At 35.3% G+C, this 19,180-nt stretch overlaps 1 protein-coding gene across 5 annotated transcripts in view; it reads left to right on the forward strand.

The window, feature by feature from the left end:
• EXOC6B (exocyst complex component 6B) overlaps positions 1-19,180 on the forward strand; it is a 606,254-nt gene that overhangs the window by 84,157 nt on the left and 502,917 nt on the right. For all 5 annotated transcript variants that reach the window (XR_012379776.1, XR_012379777.1, XM_025868421.2 and 2 more), the window contains exons 3-5: positions 6,171-6,218; positions 7,851-7,941; positions 8,053-8,098. Coding sequence is in view for 3 of the 5 variants with exons in the window: in XM_025868421.2 (XP_025724206.1) it covers positions 6,171-6,218; positions 7,851-7,941; positions 8,053-8,098 (185 nt within the window). In the remaining 2 variants the exon portion in view is untranslated. The remainder of the gene's footprint in view (positions 1-6,170; positions 6,219-7,850; positions 7,942-8,052; positions 8,099-19,180) is intronic.

The raw sequence follows: 19,180 nt of genomic DNA on the forward strand, positions 1-19,180 counted from the left end.
TCTTTCTTTCTTTCTTTCTTTCTTTCTTTCTTTCTTTCCTTTCTTCCCTTCCCCTCCCCTCCCCTCCCCTCTCCTCTCCTCTCTTTCCTCCATTCCATTCCCTTCATCTTTTCCTTCTTCTCTTCTTCCTCTTCTTTCTCCTATTGGAATTTGGATTAAAATCCCAAAAGGATTTTCCTGGGGCATGGGGTGAACTTGACAGCGAGTATAAAATTCATATAAAAGAATACATAGGTAAGAAAAACAAAGAAACAATTTTATTGAGAGGGAAAGTGGGCTATTTAAAGCTATAGTGATTTAAAAGCTAGTTTGAGGTGACCCAGTTGGTGGGACGTCTGACTCTTGATTTGGGCTCCAGTCATCATCTCAGGGTCTTGAGATCGAGCCCTGCGTTGGGCTCCACGCTCTGAGCGGAGTCTGCTTGGGATTCTCTCTCCCTCTCCCTCTGCCCCTCCCCAGTCTCTAAATTAAATAAATAAAGTCTTTAAAAAAAAAAAAGAGCTAATTTGACCTCAAAACCTAACCTGCACGAAGCTGTTAAGCCTCTTAATTTGTTTTATTTAATGTAACATTTTGTGTTTTGCTGCAGAAATACCAATGTGTTTGTGGGATCCTGTCCTGCTACCCAGTGCGTAGGGGCGTGACGTAACACGCAGTCTGTACCGTATTATCTTTCCAAAATCTCCAAATTTTTGAAGTCCAAAACACAGTGGGTCCCAAGGTTTCAAATAGGAGTTTGTGGAGCTGTACTACAGCTATCCAACCTTCTTAAGAAGTATATTATTGCCAACACAATTAAATCTGTCTTTCGTGTCCTTCTTAGTTGCTCCCTTTACCCTCCCCGCCCAAAGTAATAGCTCTTCTGATTTGTTGTTACTGTGCGTAATGCTTAACTATTTTAGTTGAAATTAAGTTTGACCTGTTTTTCATTGTGTACCAACATTAATCTCAGATGAACGAAACAGTTAAGTGTAAAGTACAAAACCATCAAGAAACTAGTAGAAAGTACAGATGAATGTTTTGTGATTTTGGGATTGAGGAATACATTTCTAAACAAAATTCCTAAAGCCAGAAAGAAAAAAGTTGATAGATAACGACATTAAAATGAAAGAATCTTTTCTACATGTAAGGTAAAAATTATAAATAATAAATAAAAATAATAAATAATAAATAAAACTATTTAAAATACATTTGCCGGGGCACCTGGGTGGCTCAGTCGTTAAGCGTCTGCCTTTGGCTCAGGTCATGATCCCAGGGTCCTGGGATCGAGCCCCACATCGGGCTCCCTGCTCCGCGGGAAGCCTGCTTCTCCCTCGCCCACTCCCCCTGCTTGTGTTCCCTCTCTCGCTGTGTCTCTCTCTGTCAAATAAATAAAATCTTCAAAAAAAAATACATTTGCCAGTTGACTAATATCTGTAACATAGAAAAAAATCTTTATAAATTAAAAGGAAAAATATGAACACTCTAATAGGAAACAAATATGCATTAATATACAGTATGAAGAAGAAATACAAGGGAACTCTACAATTTAGAAAGTTAGAAGAGTGGAGGCTTAATAAAATTCCACCTAATAAAATGACAGAGATGAAAAAAATGATATTTAAGATTAGAGATATGATACCAGTCAACCAGGGTATGCTCGTTAGAGTGTAGATTGTTACAACCTTTGAGGAGAGTAATTTTATTTATGAATACTTAAAACTCCACATTGTTTTAAAGACTTATTCTTTTTTTTTAAAAGATTTTATTTATTTTGTTTTTTGCACACAAGGGTCAGGGAGGGGCAAGCAGAGAGGGAGAGAGAGAATCTGAAGCAGACTCTCCACTGAGCACAGAGCCCAGTGTGGGGCTTGATTTCATGACCTTGAGATCATGACCTGAGCCAAAACCAAGAGTCAGACACCTAGCTGGCCAAGCCACCCAGGGTGCCCCGGGACTTATTCTGAGGCTATAGGTGCATGTATAAAGATGTTCATGTGATTTTTTTTAATGTATAAAACTTTTATTTTCTTTTATTCATTTTTTCCCCTCCTCTGCCTTCTAATGCATAAAATTTTAAAATGTCCCTAAAGTCATTTAGTAGAAGATTAGTAAAATAAGTCATGATACATTCATTTAAAAGAATAATAAACTACAGTTTATTTTAGAAGGATATCTTACATGAGAAAGTATTAGAAATGTTTGCTTAATGTATAGAGCTGTTAAAAAGTATGAACAGTTTGATTATATTTTAAATGAAAAGTTATGCTGAAGTTTTGGGGGCTGAAATGGACCATTGAGGCTTCAGATGGACAAAAGTATCTGAAATGTCTGAAAACAAAGGTAGAGGCTTCCTGCCAGGAGCCATGTAAGCTGTTCGTCCTCACTCAGCCATTCCCAGCTTTCCATTCTCCCCTCAAGCTGTTCTTTTCTGTGTTACTTGGATGTGTGTATTCCAGACTTCTCCCTCTGCTCCCTGGGTCCCCAGGTTGTGACGGGCAACACAAAGCCCTGTCTCTGGTTACTGAAGTAGTCATGTGGTAGAGTACCTTCTTGGCATACCTTTACTGAACATCGCCCATGATGTTCACCAATTGCTGGTATCCCTTGCTGGTTGGTACTCATCTTTTCTTCCTTCCTCCAGACTGTTTCAAGTTGCAAATTCCTTCAAATTACTCAGGATGCCCCTGAGAGAAACCATGACTGGGAGGCTACCAGTTCAGGGCTTTTGACTGCTTCAGGCTCCTGCTCATCTACTCTGAAGCCTGAGGGTATTAAAGTCTAGCAGCTCTTCTAGAGCAGGGGGAGCCATTCAACCTGGATTAGGAAGCTTTGAAAATTAGGGATTCTTGACCTCTAGAAAAGAGTTTAGAAAATGCAAAAGGCTAACTATTAACTACTGTCAGTATTATTTTAACATAGCAATGATAAGAAACTACACTCTCTAGGATGCCCACTATTTCTTTTGATTCATAGTGTATATATTATCTCCCTCCATATTTATGTTTTCTGCATCAAGAGGAGTGGCATCCTAGGTAGGCAATATACTTTTTCATTTTTATGTTAAAATAGTAATGAAGTGGTAATTATCTTATTAGAAGCATTGGTTAGGCTCCTATGGATGTGTTTTAGAGCCGTTGTTTGCACGAGATCAAATTAGTGGGCTGTAATCAGTATTTTTTTTTTTTTAAGATTTTATTTATTTGACAGAGAGACACAGTGAGAGAGGGAACACAAGCAGGGGCAGTGAGAGACGGAGAAGCAGCCTTCCCGCGGAGCAGGGAGCCTGATGTGGGACTCGATCCCAGGACGCTGGGATCATGACCTGAGCCGAAGGCAGACGCTTAACGACTGAGCCACCCAGGCGCCCCGTAATCAGTATTTTTAGTAAAAATTGAAATGAGATAGAACAGAACAGAATGGAAAGCAGTAAAAGTGTATTACCTGTAGTGAGGGTAAACACTGTTTCTTGAGAATTTTGTTTCAGGGGTGTGTGTGTGTGTGTGTGTGTGTGTGCGCGCGCGCGTGCATGCGTGAGCCCTATACTTGTGTACTGGTTGCAATGTAAAATGTATTTCTCGCAATGAGTTTGAGGTGAAAAAAGAAAGTTTTAGGGCGCCTGGGTGGCTCAGTTGGTTGAGCGGCTGCCTTCGGCTCAGGTCATGATCCTGGAGTCCTGGGATCGAGTCCCGCATCCGGCTCCCTGCTCGGCAAGGAGTCTGCTTCTCCCTCTGACCCTCCCCCCTCTCATGCTCTCTCTCTATCTCATTCTCTCTCTCAAATAAAATAAATAAAATCTTTAAAAAAAAGTTTTAGAAATGGTGTCTTTATAAGGTAAATAAAATAGAGACTGATTTTGAATTTAGTAGTATTTATGGAAGGTTGAATTTTATGAGCTTTCTAGTTCAGTATTAAACAACTAATTATGCTTGAATAACTACTCTGAAGGGGGGATAGCAGTACACAATTCAAGGCATCCCACCCCATTTTTATTCACATTACTTGAAAGCTTTTTCTTATATTAAGCTGATATTAATCCTATGTTCTAGTAACATCCACTTATTAGTTTAAGTAATAAGCACTATTTTTAGGACAGCACCTTTCTTTTAATAGCTCTTCAGATATTTGATGGATAGCTGTTATTTAGGTGTGGTATATACTGTATAGTGTCCAGGTATGGTATATAGTATCTCCAAATGAATATTTCCCCCTTCTTTGGGCTAAGAAATCCTTTATTTTTCATTTGTGTGACTTGGGGTCCTTCTCCAAACATATTGCCATCTAATTGTGTTTCAGTTTGTCAGTGGCCTTCCTAAAACATGGATCTGAATGTAACTCTCATAATGTGGTCTAATAGGCTTACCATCTCATTCTAGACCAAGGATCAGCAAACTATACCTTGTAGACCAAATTCAGGTTGTCTCCTATTTTTGTAAATAAAGTTTTATTGGAATGCAGCAATGTCTGTTCACCTGCATTTTGTTTATAGCTGCATTTTTGCTACAGTGGCAGAGTGGAATGGTCACAACAGAGATATCTACTTAGCCCTTTGCAAAAAGTTTCCTGACCTCTACTTTAGACAATGCTTCTATTGATGTTGTCTTAGGTCAGCTTTTGAGACAGTTACATCACAGTCTTAATTTATATTGAGCTAGCAGTCTAATAAAACCGTGTGTTTCACATTGGGTGCTATTAAATAAATAGTAGAGGGAATTTGAGGGTTTCTTCTTTTTCTGTTACTTTATAAAGACTTTCTGGAGAAGGTTAGGTTTTGTTTTGTCTGTGAAAGGAGATGCATGTCATAATCTGCTCTGAAAATGGTAGTCCAGGTACAGTATATAGTTGAGGGAAAAGTTTGCAAATGTGTGTTCCTGAAAAACTCGTTTCTTAAGATATCCTTAATAAGAGGGTATTATATTAAAAAAGTTTGGAAAACATTCAGTGTGATATCCCCTTATTGGGCATTCACAGAACATGTAGAATATTAAAGGCTTCAAGAAGTCGGAATAAACTAACCTGTTTAGTGGATTTTTTCCATACTTATTTGGGGTGTGTGTGTGTATGTATGTGTATATTTGTGCAGGTGTGCACCTCTGTGTGCATGTGCAGAGTACCTATTAACTAACATTTCTTCGTGTTCTAAGGGATATAATAGGAAACACTGGGCTAAGGAATGCCTGAAAAGTGTAAGGAGTGGCAGTTATTGGTGGACGGGTAGAGAGCCTCTATTAAAGTAAGCTTAGAAGTTAATATTGCTCATGTTTTGTTAATGTCTGAGGTGCTGTGGAAATTACTGTTCTGTATACTTAATTTTTTTTTATATCAATCAAGTCTCCAAAAGTGGATATCAAAAAACTTGGTGCCAGTTCCTTTATATTACAAACTCTAGATGAATTTTAAGGCTTGTTTATTACATAGTTTTGACTATCTGATGGAGAGATTAATTTAGAAAAATGGGAATGTGGAAATGTTAAGAACTGTTAAAAATTAATGATCCAAAAAATTAAAATAAAAAGTTTAAAAGAAATTATTATTATTTATTTGACACAGAGAGAGAGAGAGCGAACAAGTGGCAGCAGGGGTGGGAGGTACGGGAGAGGGAGAAGCAGACTCCTTGCTGAGGGAGCCCGAGTTGGGGCTTGATCCCAGGACCCTGTGATCATGACCTGAGCCAAAGGCAGACACTTGACCAACTGAGCCACCCAGGTGCCCCAAGATAAATATTTTCTAAAATTAGGATAATAAATAGGGAAGATTTGGCCTGAGTTAAAAAGTTCAGTTTATACCCAAGTTTTCCAGGAATACATCGGTGAGTTGAGGAATATCTATGATAAAATTTGTTTTTTGTACACATAAGAGAGATGGTAAGGTTCTTTGGATAATTTTTTCTCTTCTTTCCAAAATTCAAGTGTGATCTTTAGTTGTTGTCGTATCTTAGTTTGGAATATTCTAAGCTAAACACATCATTCAGTAAATTTTTCTTTTCATTGTTCAAAAGATCATGCAATAGAAAACATTAGTAGAAAAGTTGATATAATTTAGACCCAAGAGAATGCCATTAAGCCAAAATGTGTTGGAATACTGAAACTGTCTGAGTAACTGAGTTTAGTCTTTTCATTTCAAATGTGATCTTACCCAACAGTTGTCTAAATGTTTGTTTCTTATGAGTTTAAATTGTCTTCTCTCCACAGAATCAAGTGACGGATACTAATAGAAAACTGCAACATGAGGGAAAGGAAGTAAGGCCAGTTTACCTTCTGAAAAAAATCTTCTCTGTTTCCTGTCATTCTCTTTTGATGACTGCATTCTTGATATAGTGGCTTATAAGACCATCAGGAGTATGTTGGAGGAACTTGGACGTTAATTGTTGCTTCCCCTAATGTTTCTCTGAATTATATGAATATAGCCACTAGAAAGCTTGGTGAGAGAGGCTGTGGCTTTTCTTCACTGTGTTTTTAAATCACTTGAGTAGTCATAATACAGCCGGTACTCTTCCCTCTGTCTGGAATGCTTTTTCACCAATATTCTCCTACTTCAGACTTTGCTCAGATATTCTCTCCTTAATGAGGCCTTTTATTTGAAATTGCAGACTTACTTTCACCCCTGTGTTCTTTTTACTTTTTTGTTTTATTTTTCTCCATATCACCTATCATACTCTACTATTACATATTTTTAGTTGTATGTTTTTTGTCTCCTTCCGTTAGAGAGTAAGCTCCATGAAGTCAGGAATTTTTGTTTGTTTTATTGATTGCCATATTCCCTCTACCTGCCTGGACAGTGACTGGCCCAAAGTGGGTGCTCCATCAATATTTGTTAAACAAGTGAATCAGTGATTCTGTTAATTGATATAATCACCATTTAAACCATCACAGTTTACAAGATTATTTTATATCCTTTTTCTCACCTGATTCTCATGACAGGCCTATCACAAAGTCAGGACAGGTATTATCTCTATTGGTGAGGAAGCTAAAACAGATGATTTGCTAAAATTTACTTAGTAATTGACAAGGCTGGGACTAAAACTCAAGTTTTCTGACCTGCAGTCCATTACTGTTCTTTATAACATGTACCTTTCTTACCGACTAGTAATTATTTAATGTTTAATTTTAATAATTCTTAAAATTAGCTTTTGATTGTTTTGTCAATGACTTAGGGCAGTTCTCTTTTGCTCTTTTTTCATGGTATCTAAGCAGATAATGTTTTTAGGTATAGGTTTTGGATGAATACTACAAGAGGCTATGCAGATTATTGCTTTTTGAAAGTTTGTCTCACATATTTCAAATTATGCAGAGTGCAGTTTCTTCCAGTTGTACTGTGGTACGACTTCAGATGGAAGCCTTTAAAACAGCTATGGGAGGGAAAATGAATTACTTTTCACTAAACTGGAACTCTTGGAAAAGCCATAACTTCTAAGCATGTGGTTTGTTTGTTAAAATAGAGATTTAGCTGAAGATCATTTTTAAGACTCAGCTGAAGCTATATAGGGAGGATTGTTTCCCTCGAGTCTAGCACTGATGAAAGAAACATAGGATCTTCTCAGAAGATTTGATGAAACCATACATGACGAAGGGTCTGAGTAAAGTTTGGAGAAAATCTGCAAATTTTTTCTTTTCTTCTGAATAGCTCCTGGATTTGAGGATTTCATTTCAGCTAGCATTTTCCAGTATAGTATGTATCTTGGGGAGAAGATGGGAAACCACGCAGGAATGTTTTACTAGTTGAGAAAGGCAGTTTCTTAGTTCACTTGGCAGGTCTGTCTATGAAACTGTCTGGGATTTTCTGATGAATTGAACACAGGGTGGAAAAATGTGGCTGAAAGCTTTTTATTTATAGCTACTGGCATAATTCAGTTTTTTTTTCCTCTTGCCAAGCTGGTAATAGCAATGGAAGAGCTGAAGCAGTGTCGACTACAACAGAGAAATATTTCAGCCACTGTTGATAAATTAATGCTGTGTCTTCCAGGTGAGGAATTGGAAATGGATTAGGATTCTTGATGCAATTCCTTTAGCTTTAATAAGTTTCTCACTTTCTCTGAATAATTCTGTGTGTTCTTTTTTTCCCTTTTCTTTCAAGTCCTGGAGATGTATAGCAAACTGAGGGACCAGATGAAAACTAAAAGGTAAGATTTTTTTTTTATTGAACATTTTTTCTTATCTTAAATTTCTGTTAATTAGGGTAGTTTTAAGGTCCATATTTAGCATAACCTTTCAGGAAATAATTAAGTCCATATAACATCTTCTCTTGCCTTTTTTATATCTTATGATTCATCCTGAGACTTACTTACAAGCTAGTATGGTATGCTGATATTTTGTCATGAATTATGTTTAATTAAAAAAAAAAACACTACTCATGTTTGGTTTTTAGAAGACCCGGTCTTTCAGGGGTAAAACATAACTTTTAGTGATAGTTGATTTGAGAAACATGCTTTGGTTTAGTATTGTAGTAGAAAAAATAGTTACTGGTTCCGGTGCAGGGATGAATTAGTCAGGGTTCTTCATTGAAACAGAATCAGTAGAGTGTTTGTGTGTGTGTATATGTGTAGAGAGAGAGATTGATTGATTGATCTTAGGGAACTGGTTCACGTGATTACGGAGGCTGGCAAGTACAAAATCTGCAGAATAAGGTGGTAAGCTAGGATGTCAGGGAAGAGTAAATATTGTAGCCTGAGTTTGAAGGTGGTCTGCTGGCAGAATTCCTTCTTCTTGGAGGAGTCAGTCTTTTTTCTGTTAAGGTCTTCAGCTGATTAACTGAAGCCCACCTAAATTATGGAGAGTAATCTTTTTTACTCACTCTTCTGGTTTAAGTGTCAATAATTTCATCTAAAAAATACCTTCATAGAAATATCCAGAATAATATTTGACCAAATATTTGGGTACCATGACCTAGCTAAAGTTGACACATAAAGTTAATCATCACAGGTGGCAAAGTCAAGATTAAGTTTAGAGGATTACTCTCCTGTGTGTTGTTTTCCTCTGGTTTTATTCCAGAGGAAAGTCTGTAGTGACACTTTGGCTCTTCTTCACAAGCTAGAGTAAGCATCCCACCCTCTCTACCTTGGAGTATGCTGCAGTATGAGGGGGGTAGGGTGTGAAGCTGTAGGATAAACAGGACATATCTTTCTGGAATGTTGATTTTACCTAGGTTGTGAGGGAAAAAGTATAGAATTGAAATGTGATATTGAAATAACAATAGAAATATTGTGAATAAAAACATTAGGTTCTCAAGAATTTTAAAGCCTAAAGCATGAGGCAGCAAAATTTTTTGAATTTCTTAGACTGCCTTCTTTTCCCCAGGAGGATATGTTCACATACATAGGTAGGACAATATGAGAAGTTCCGTTCAGTGAGATACGATAACCTTTTAGTAAAGTTCTAAAATTACAGAAGTTTACAGTGAAAAAAAACACTATGTACCAACTTCTCTGAATTAACAGATATTAATAGTTTTCCAGATTTGATTCATATATGTAAATGTATATGAAAAAATATACATATATGGACAGAGAGAGGTAAAGATAGACATTTTTTAAAAAATTACAGATAAAACTTACGTCCTTTTCCTCAGCCGTATTTCTTTCCCTACTCCCATGAGGAAACCAGTATCCTAAATTTGGTGTCTTTCTAGTCCACGTTTTTAATGTCTACAAATCATATATTGTATTGTGTTTTTAAAGACATTTATATGAATGGTTCTCAGTCCTTGTTTTTTTGAGATTCATTCATTCCACAAAAATGAATGGCATACTTACTATATGCTAGGCATTGTTGGGGATACAGCTCTGAAGAGAACAGACAAAAATATCTACTTGTATGGGGCTTACATACTTAGTAGTGGAGAGTTTATTTTCCTTAGGTGTATAGATCTAGTTCACTTAACTTAATCCTTTATAATAGTCAACTATGTGAATAATTCACATTGCCCATCTCATTTCCAGTGGTTATCATAAGTGCTGCTCACCAGTATTTCTAGCTCAGCCTTCTTCTGTTACACAGTAGGATTATATTTCCGGTGTGGCTGATAAGATGTGAGCAGAAGTGATGAATATTACTTTTGGGCTTAGAAGTTAATTTCTAGCACAAGTCCCTCCAGAGTTCTGTTTTTCCTTGGTTATGACAAATGGTAACTTTCAAGATGTTGGTTGAATCCCTGAGTAACTGTAATGAACAGAACTTCCCTGCCAACCTGTTAGGGGTGTATAATATGAGTAAGTTATAAATCTTTGTTTTAAGAACTGAGATTTTTGGGATTGTTGTTACTACAGGATAACTGATACTGTGAAAGACATTTGGCGTGTTTCCAGTTGTTTGCTGGGCAAACAGTGGTTCTATAAATATTCTTGTTCATGTCTCTGTTCACACATTCAAGGTTTCTTAAGAACAGTGCTTTTCAAATGTTGCTATATATACAAATCACATGGGGATTTGTTAAATGTAGATTCTGATTCAGGAGGTCTGGGCTCGGCTCATTCCTGAGATTCTACATTTTCTACCAGGCTCCCGGGTAGTGCCAGTTCTGCTGCCCTAGGGTTTATACCCAGAAAGAGATCAGCTGGATCAAAGAAAGGATGTTCATGTATTTGTTCTTACTGGGTATTATTCTCCAAAGTGAAGCCTATCAATTTAGACTCCCACTGGCATTTTATGGGAGGTCTGTTACTCCACCTCTAGGTAACATCTGTTATGAAATGATAGATAATTGTTCTGTGGTTTCATTTGTTTGATTACTAGTGATACTGGTTTTTGGACATTTGGATTTTCTTTCATATATTTTGTCCATTTTTCTCTTAGGTTGTTTGTTGTTGTTGTTCATTTATAAGAATTCATTAGATACTTTGGATACCTTTTCTTCTTATTAGGAATATCCTGCAGATATTTGCTTTCAATCCATGGCTTATCTATTAACTTTGTAAATTTAGTACTTTTTGTTGTATAGTATCTGTAAATTTTGTTGTCATTTATCTTGTGGTCTTTAAAAAAATTTTATTTTTAAACATTCTCAAGTACATATAAATTAGCTATGTTTTTTCCTGAACCAATAGAAAGTAAGTTGCTGATGTGATGCCCTGTCCTCCTCAAATACTTTGGTGTAATTTCCTACAAATAAAGACATTCTTCTTTTCAGCCACAATGCAATAGAGAATAAAAATTAAAATTGATATGTTAGTAGCCTCTAATCCTCATGCCCAGTTCAGATTTTGCTAATTGTCTCAGTCATGTTCTTTATAGCAAAAGAATCCAGTTTAAAACATGTGGTCATGTCTCTTTATTCTTCCTTAGTTTGGAGCTGTCCTCAGTCTTTCCTTGACTTTCATGACCTTGTCACTTTTGAAGATTACAGGCCAATTATTATGTAGAAGGCCCCTCTATTTGGGTCTGTCTGATATTACCTCATGATTACATTCATGTTACGTGTCTTTGGCTGAAATATCACAAAAGTGGTGCTATGTTCTCATTGTAGCTTACCAGGTTGCACATAAATTTGCTTTGTCCTATCAGTGATGATGTTCCTTTTGATTCTTTTCCATTGTGAAGTTGCTCTTTTTTACATTTGTAATTAAAAATTTTGTGGGGAGGTATTTTATAGTTATGTAAATTAATCATTTTTCATCAAATTTTCACTTTAATTTTTTTGTGTCAGTATGGACTAATAGTTTCTTATTTTATTTGATGAGTCATAATTTGTTAATATTACTTATTTTGTTGTTCAAATTATTCTGAATGGCACCAGAGTAGCCCCTCCAATCTGGCTTCTGTGTTTTTTAAATATGTCCTCATAATTTTCGGAGTACTTTAATACTAACAAAAGGAGAGATTTTTTTCAGGTTTATCTTGTACTTTGCCTGCTGCAGCCCTGGAATCAGTCATTTCTCTAAGTAGAGAATGTTATTTAGAAGCCAAGATCTATGCGCTTGGTGTACTCGTTACTACTGAGTACCTTGGCTTTCATTACTCTTTTTTTTTTTTTTTAAAGATTTTATTTATTTATTTGAGAGAGAGAAAGCATGAGTGGTGAGAGAGGCAGAGGAAGAGGGAGCAGGGAGCCCAGTCTGGGGCTTGATCCTAGGACCCTGGGATCATGACCTGAGCTGAAGGGGGGAGACGCTTAGCAGACTGAGCCACCCAGGCGCCCCTCATTACTCTTAATATACTTACTTATTGGATCAGTTCCTTTTATGAAACTGATTACCTATTATTGCTGTCATTGCAGCTCTTTATCTTGCTAACACCACACACTAAGTTACCCTCCTGTATGGTATCCTCCTTATTCCACTTGGGCTGTAATACTCTGTGGCATGCTTCAATCCTGCCTGAATGCCCTCCTCATCCCTATTTGGCTCTGACCTATTCCATACCAGCTGAGCCACCCAGGCGCCCTGACATATTCCATACCAGGCTGCCTTTCAGTATGGACATCCTCCTTACTTCACTAGGTCCCTTGCATACCATGCTGGTCTATCTCTTCCCTCTGCCCCCAACAGAGGGATATGGATGTTGTCATTTATTTAGGTCTTCCTTTAATTTTTTTCAGCAATGTTTGTAATCTTCAGTGACTAAGTCTTACATATCTTTTGTCATATTTATCTCTAAATATTTAATGTTTTTTGGTACTTGTTTTAAATGGTATTGATTTTTAAATTTCAATTTCCAGTCATTTATTGCTAGTATACTATTTTATTTTTTGTATGTTTATCTTGTCTTCTGCAACCTTCTAAAGTCATTTCATTAATTATAGCAGTTTTTTGGTTTAATCCATTGAATTTTCTGTGTAGATGATCATCTTGTCTACAAATAAAAAGTTATATTTCTTTCTTTACAATAAGAAAGCTTTCTTCTTTTTTTTTTTTTTTTTGTCTACTGAACTGGCTAGAACCTCCTGTATAATGTTGAATAGAAGTTAGAAGTAGTGAGAATGACTATCCTTGCCCTGTTCCTGATCTTAGGGGGAAAGCATTTCACCATTAAGTACGATGTTAGGTGTAGTTTTTTTGTATATGCCATTTATAAGGTTGAGGAAATTTCCTTCTATTTCTGGTTGTTGAAAATTTGTACCAGGAATTAATATTATTTTTGTCAAAAGCTTTTTCTGTGTCAGTCGAGGCGATCATATGTTGAAAATTTTCTTTGCTTATTAATATGAATTATATGATTAATTTATTGAATGTTAAACTGAACTTGGGTTTGTGTAATAAATCCCCCCCTTGGTCATGGTATATTATCTTTTTTATATGATGCAGTATTTGCTTTGTTAAAATTTTGTTCAGGACTTTTGTATCTATGTTTATGAGGAATATTTATTAGTGTTATTAGTTAGTAGTGTTATTTTTGTTTGTTTTGGTAATGTCACTGACTTCAGCTTAATGCTGGCCTCATAGAATACATTGGAAAGTATTCCCTCTTTGATTTTTCTGGAAGTATTTGTATAGTGTTGGCATTATCCTCCTTAAATATTTGGTTGAATCCATCAGTGAAGTCACTGGACCAGGAGATTTGTTTGTTTGGTTTTGGTGAGAAGGTTTTCAAACTACAAATTTAATTTAAAAAATAAATACGGGGCTGTTTGCATTTTGTGTTTCTTGAGTAAATTTTGCTTATTTGTGTGTTTCAAGTAACTTGTCATGTCATCCAAGTTGTTGAATTCGTTAGCAAAAATTGTTCAAGATACTGCCTTATTATTTTAACATGTGTAAGATCTTTTTCATTACTTATGTTGATAAGTCTTTTCTTTTTTCTCTGTCTCTCTGATTATTCTAGCTAGAGGTTTATCAGTTTTATTAATTTTTTCCAAAAAAGCATCTTTAGGTTTTATTTTTTCCTAATATTTTTGTGTTGTCTATTTTACTGATTTCTGCTATTATCTTTAGTATTTTCTTTCTCTTACTTACTTGGGGTTTAATTTCCTCTTTCCTAGCTTTATAAAGTGAATTTTGGTTCTTTATTTTGTAATGTAGCTATTTAAAGCTGTACATTTTTCTTTTAGCAGTGCATTAACTGCATCTTACATGTTTTATGATGATGTGTTTTTTCCATTTATCTCAAATATTTTCTAATTTCCTTTGTGATTTTAAAAATTTAACCTCATTATTTAGAAGTGAATTGGATAATTTCCAAATATTAGAGGATTTTCCAGATTTTTAAAAATTGCTTTGTAATTATAGTTCATTGTGTTCATAAATGTAAATTATGATTTCAACCTTTTTTTACATTTGTTGAAACTTGTTTTATTTTATTGTTATTATTCTTTTTGCAGTATGACATGAAATTCCTATTTAATAGTATTGTCACAAAGTTGCATCCCAAGTATATGGGGCAGCTGTGCTGATGCTTGTTTTAATGGCCCAGCATATAGTCTGTTTTGGTGACAATTTCATGTACATTTCAAAATTATGTGTATTCTGTTTGAGTAGGGCCTTCTTTAACTGTCATTTAGATACACTTGATTGATAGTGTTGTTCAGGTTTTCTACATTCTAATGATTTTTGTCAGTTGCTGACAGGAGTGTTGAGATTGTTGTTGATTGTGGATTTTCTGTTCTTTCAGTTCTTGCTATTGTATTTTGAAGCTTTCTTATTGGGTGCGTACACATTTAGCATTGTTATATCTTCTTGATGAGATGACCTATTTACTATTTTGGAAGGTTCCTTTTTATCTCTGGTAATATTCTTTTTTAAAAAGGCATATGTTGTTTGGTATTAATATACCTACTGCTGCTTTCTTTTTGTTTAGTTTTTACATTGTCTATTTTTAAATATCCTTTTTTGTTGAAAATATTTTTAACAGCTTTTTTGAGATATAATTTATATACTATTCAGTTCATCCATTTAAAATGTGTAATTCAGTGGCTTTTAGTGTCTTCACAGTGTTTTGCAGCCATCACTACAATTGATCTTAGAATGCTTTTGTTCTTTTCCAAAAGAAACTGAGCTCCTTAGCTGTCACTGCCCAGCTCTCTCCTGTCTGTCCCCCTGCTCCCTACACCTTGCTGGCTACTGGGAACTACTACTTTACTTTCTGTCTCTATAGATTTGCCTATCCTGGACATTTCATGTAAATGGAATCCTACAATGTGTAGTCCTTTCATTTAACATAACATTGTCATGGTTCATCCATGTTGTACCATATTTCAGTACTTCATTTTTTTTTATTGCTGAATAATATTCCATTGTATGGATATACCACATTTTATTTATCCATTCATCAGTTGATGAACATTTGAGTTATTTCCACTTTCTGGCTTTTATGAATAATGCTGCTATGAATTTTTGTTTTTAAGTTTTTTGTGTGGACATATGTTTTCTGTTCTCTTGACTGTATACCTAGGAATGGAATTACTGGCTCATATGGTAACTCTATGTTTAATCGTTTGAGGAATTGTCAGACTGTTTTCCAAAGCAGCTATGCCATTTTACCTTCTACCATCAGCATTTGAAGATTCCAATTTCTGCAAATTCTAGTCAGTACTTATTATTGTCTTTTTTTTGATTATGACCATCTTGGTGAGTGTAACATACCTTATTGTTAACTTTTGTTTTTGAAAAATATTTTTTAAGGATATAGAATTCTAGGTTTACAGATTCATTATTTAAGACATTATTTCTTTGTCTTCTCATTTATGTAGTTTCTGAGGGAGAGGTAGGTGAACAATCTTATCTTCGTCACTCTGTACTTAACGTGTCTTCTTCAGGTGTTTTAAAACTTTTGTCTGTATCATTTGTTCTTAGCAATTTGATTTTGATGCACGTTGCCATATGTATGTGTTTGTGTACATGTGTGTATGTGTGAATTTATCCTGCTTGTGGTTTGTTTAGCTTCTTGGATTTGTAGCTTTATAATTTTTGTAAAATCTGGAAAATGTTCACATACTGGTTTTCCAGACATCTTTTTCTGTCCGTTTCCCATCCTCATTCTGAGACTTCAGTTACACGTTACGTTGAACATCCTCATACTTGAGGATCTGTTCTTTTTTTTCTTCCCAGTCTTTTTTCTCTCTGTGCTTTATATTTGATAGATTTTATTCCTGTGTTCAAGTGCACTGATCTCTCTCTTTTGCATTGTCTAATCTTCTTTTCATCCTATCCAGTGAAATTTTCATTTCAGATAATATATTTTTCATCTTTTAGAGTTCCGTTGGGGTTTTTTTAATGTCTAATTTCTTGTTATTTTTGTGTCTTTTTAAAAATACATGTATATGGCTCTGATTTTTTTGTTTTTTTCATGTACTTCTTTGCTAGTTCTGTGACTTCTGGCATTTTGGATTTCTGTTTGCAGAATGATTTTGTTTTTCCTAGTTATAGGTCAATTTTTGGTTCTTACTATGCCTAGTAATTTTGATTGGATAATGAACATCATGTTGCTGAGTGTGGATTTTGGGGAACTGTTTTTTTCTTAAAGAGTATTGCTCTTTGTTTTGGCAAATAGTTGCAGATCTGTTTGATCTTATCAAACCCCTTTATTTATTTATTTATTTATTTAGAGAGGGAGGCAGAGGGAGAAGGAGAGAGACAATCTTAAGCAGGCTCCATGCCCAGTGTGGAGCCTGACACAAGGCTCAATCTCACAACCCTGAGTTGAAATCAAGAGTCGGACACTAAACCGACTGAGCCACCCAAGCACCTCAAGCCCCGTTTTCAATCTTTGCTAGCTGCACCTTCATTCCAGGGGTAGTTCAGAGTAGTATTCATCTACTCTGAATAACAGGAATCCCGAGGGACTTCTTACCAGGGTTTTTCTGTATTGTCTGAGCTCCTTGAAGTGTTTATCATAAATCTTCCTTGTGTCTGTCTGTCTGTCTCTCCCGCCCCTCTTTCCCTTCCCTGCCCGACCTCATTCCCTCCCTTCTTTTCGTTTGTCCTTGTGGAATTTCACTTTTTCTATGCCTGGCCTAGTACTCAGCAAAAACTGAAGGGAACCCCTGTGTAGACTCTGCAGTTCTTTTTTCTGCATTGCTCCCTTCCCCCTCTTTTTGTTTGGAATTCTGCTGTACAACCTCAAGTTGTGTCAGTTTTCTTGGACTTCTATCTCTGACTCTAGCTCTGCTCAGCTGCTGGGCTATATGTTTGGGTTTTCTCTGACTATGCCCATGATCTAGAAATCACATTCAGATAGATAACCTGGATAATTATTAAACTTAAACTCATTTTTTTTTGTTTCCCTTTTTTCAGAGACCACTGAATGTCCACTATCCAAATCAGTTTTTATATATTTTAGTCAGTATTCTGCTTTTTAAGATTGGGAGTGCATGTCTGTTCCTTGTTACTCCTTCATGGCTGGAAGCTTAGTTTTTGTTTTTTTTTTTTTAAAGCTGCAAATACTGATACTACTACTAGGTTCTGTGCTCCCGAAGGAAAGATATCTGACCATCTTTCTACCTGTAACACATAGAAGGGATTAAATATTTGTTAATCGTGCTCTTTGATTAGGAAAGGCACTAATATTTCCTGTGGTGAAAGCTTTTATTCATATTCTTATCATACTTTGAATTTATAAAAATTTCTCATGGGTAGTTGTGATCTGCTTTAAAAGATCATTCATTAGAATTTTAAAAATCATTATTGTGAGAGAGTTCTATACCATGGCAAGAAAGGACCAAATTTTAATTTGCCTAGAATTAACATTCCCTTCTCACAATAGCATTCAACTATGTCTAAGTGATTCTGACCTTAGTTACCCAGTTTATAGAATTACTTAAATGTCTTTTCCTTCCTTCTTCTTTTATATTCCCTGCTTATGTCTCATTTACTTTTTTTCTGCTCATGTTTCTATTAGGGAGTGTAATGAGGGGGAGAGAGGGAGAGCTAGCACACATGCAAATGAAACTTAAGAAGTTGGCTTTTGATTCAGTTTTAATAATGTTTAGAGGTTGTCAAAAATAATGTCAAAATCTGGTTTTAGATTTCCTTGGCTGCTGGAAATAGAAATTTTTCTTTTGGTATCTGCAATACAGGTGTCTAGCTGGCTATCATTCTTTAACCTGGTACTGATATTAAAATACACTAGAAATTTGAATAATCTTACTGGTCTGTCATAGTTGGAACATGAATATGCTAGGGAAAGGACAATGGGTAACTAAGGTGACATTCTCTGTTGCCAGGAATCACTGGGTTCTGTACTAATTAGCCTTGAAAAATGTGGAGTTATTTGACAGACCAGATGTTTTCAGCATGCAGCCATGTGTCTCATCGGTGCATGTGCCTTGTGTCTGCAGGCAACATTGTTAGATTTTTCTCATTCTATAAACAATGTTCCAAAATATAACTAAACCCCAAAGTGTGTTTATCTTTTTGGCTTAATTTCTGGCTTTCTATCCATTCTAAGGTTTCTCTCTGGAGGAATTGCATTTTATTGCACATAGCTCTTCATACCTAATTGTAGTATAAACACCATTCTGTTTACACTAAACCATGTGAATTGTACTGTTTTTGAGTCTGTAAAATTGTAATAAAAGCAACCAATTCACATTAACTGTATTTGTACTTTTATTTCTAAATGTAAGGGAAATAAATCTTTCTCCCTTCCATTTATTTGGACTAAGATTTTGATTTTTGAAACATCTGAGGTAAAGACATTAAAAAAAAAAAAGTAAAACCAATCTCTAGTCTCTCGTGTTTGTGGTACTAAGTACATTGGAGCAAGAAGAGCTTAAGTGTCTACTGTGAAATTCATTCTTAAAATCAAAAGAGAGCTATCAGTTTTTTATTTGTAAGGTTAGAACTGAGTTTTTCCTATACTAAATATATCATGGGAAGTATGGAAATTAGGAAACTAAAAACTAAAAACATAAAGAAAATTATCACCCATAATGTTAATACCCAAAGGAAGAAAAAATCATGGTTAACATTTTTGTATATATTTTTCTAGTCATTTTCTGTGTACTTATGTATGTGTGTATGCATGTATTTAGTGATATATAGCTCATACATGCACATATATTCATAATTTATACATGTATGCATATTTATAGTTTTGAAAAATGTTACAGTTATACTTGCAAGTTTTATTTTTGGCATTAGCTTTCACTCAACAATATTGTAAACATTTTGCTGTCTTTTACTACATGGATGTATCATGATGTACTTAACCAATTCCTTGTTATTAGTCATCTAGATTAGTTTTTTATTGACTAATAGAAATACCTACAATTCAAGAGGCTTACATACTTTTGTTAATCTAATATTTCTTTTTGGAAATGTAGCTGGTTAGAATGC

This window comes from Callorhinus ursinus, unplaced genomic scaffold (genome assembly GCF_003265705.2).
Source record: "Callorhinus ursinus isolate GAN/ISIS: 27379988/994484 unplaced genomic scaffold, GSC_fseal_2.0 scaffold10, whole genome shotgun sequence".
Taxonomy (NCBI): domain Eukaryota; kingdom Metazoa; phylum Chordata; class Mammalia; order Carnivora; family Otariidae; genus Callorhinus; species Callorhinus ursinus.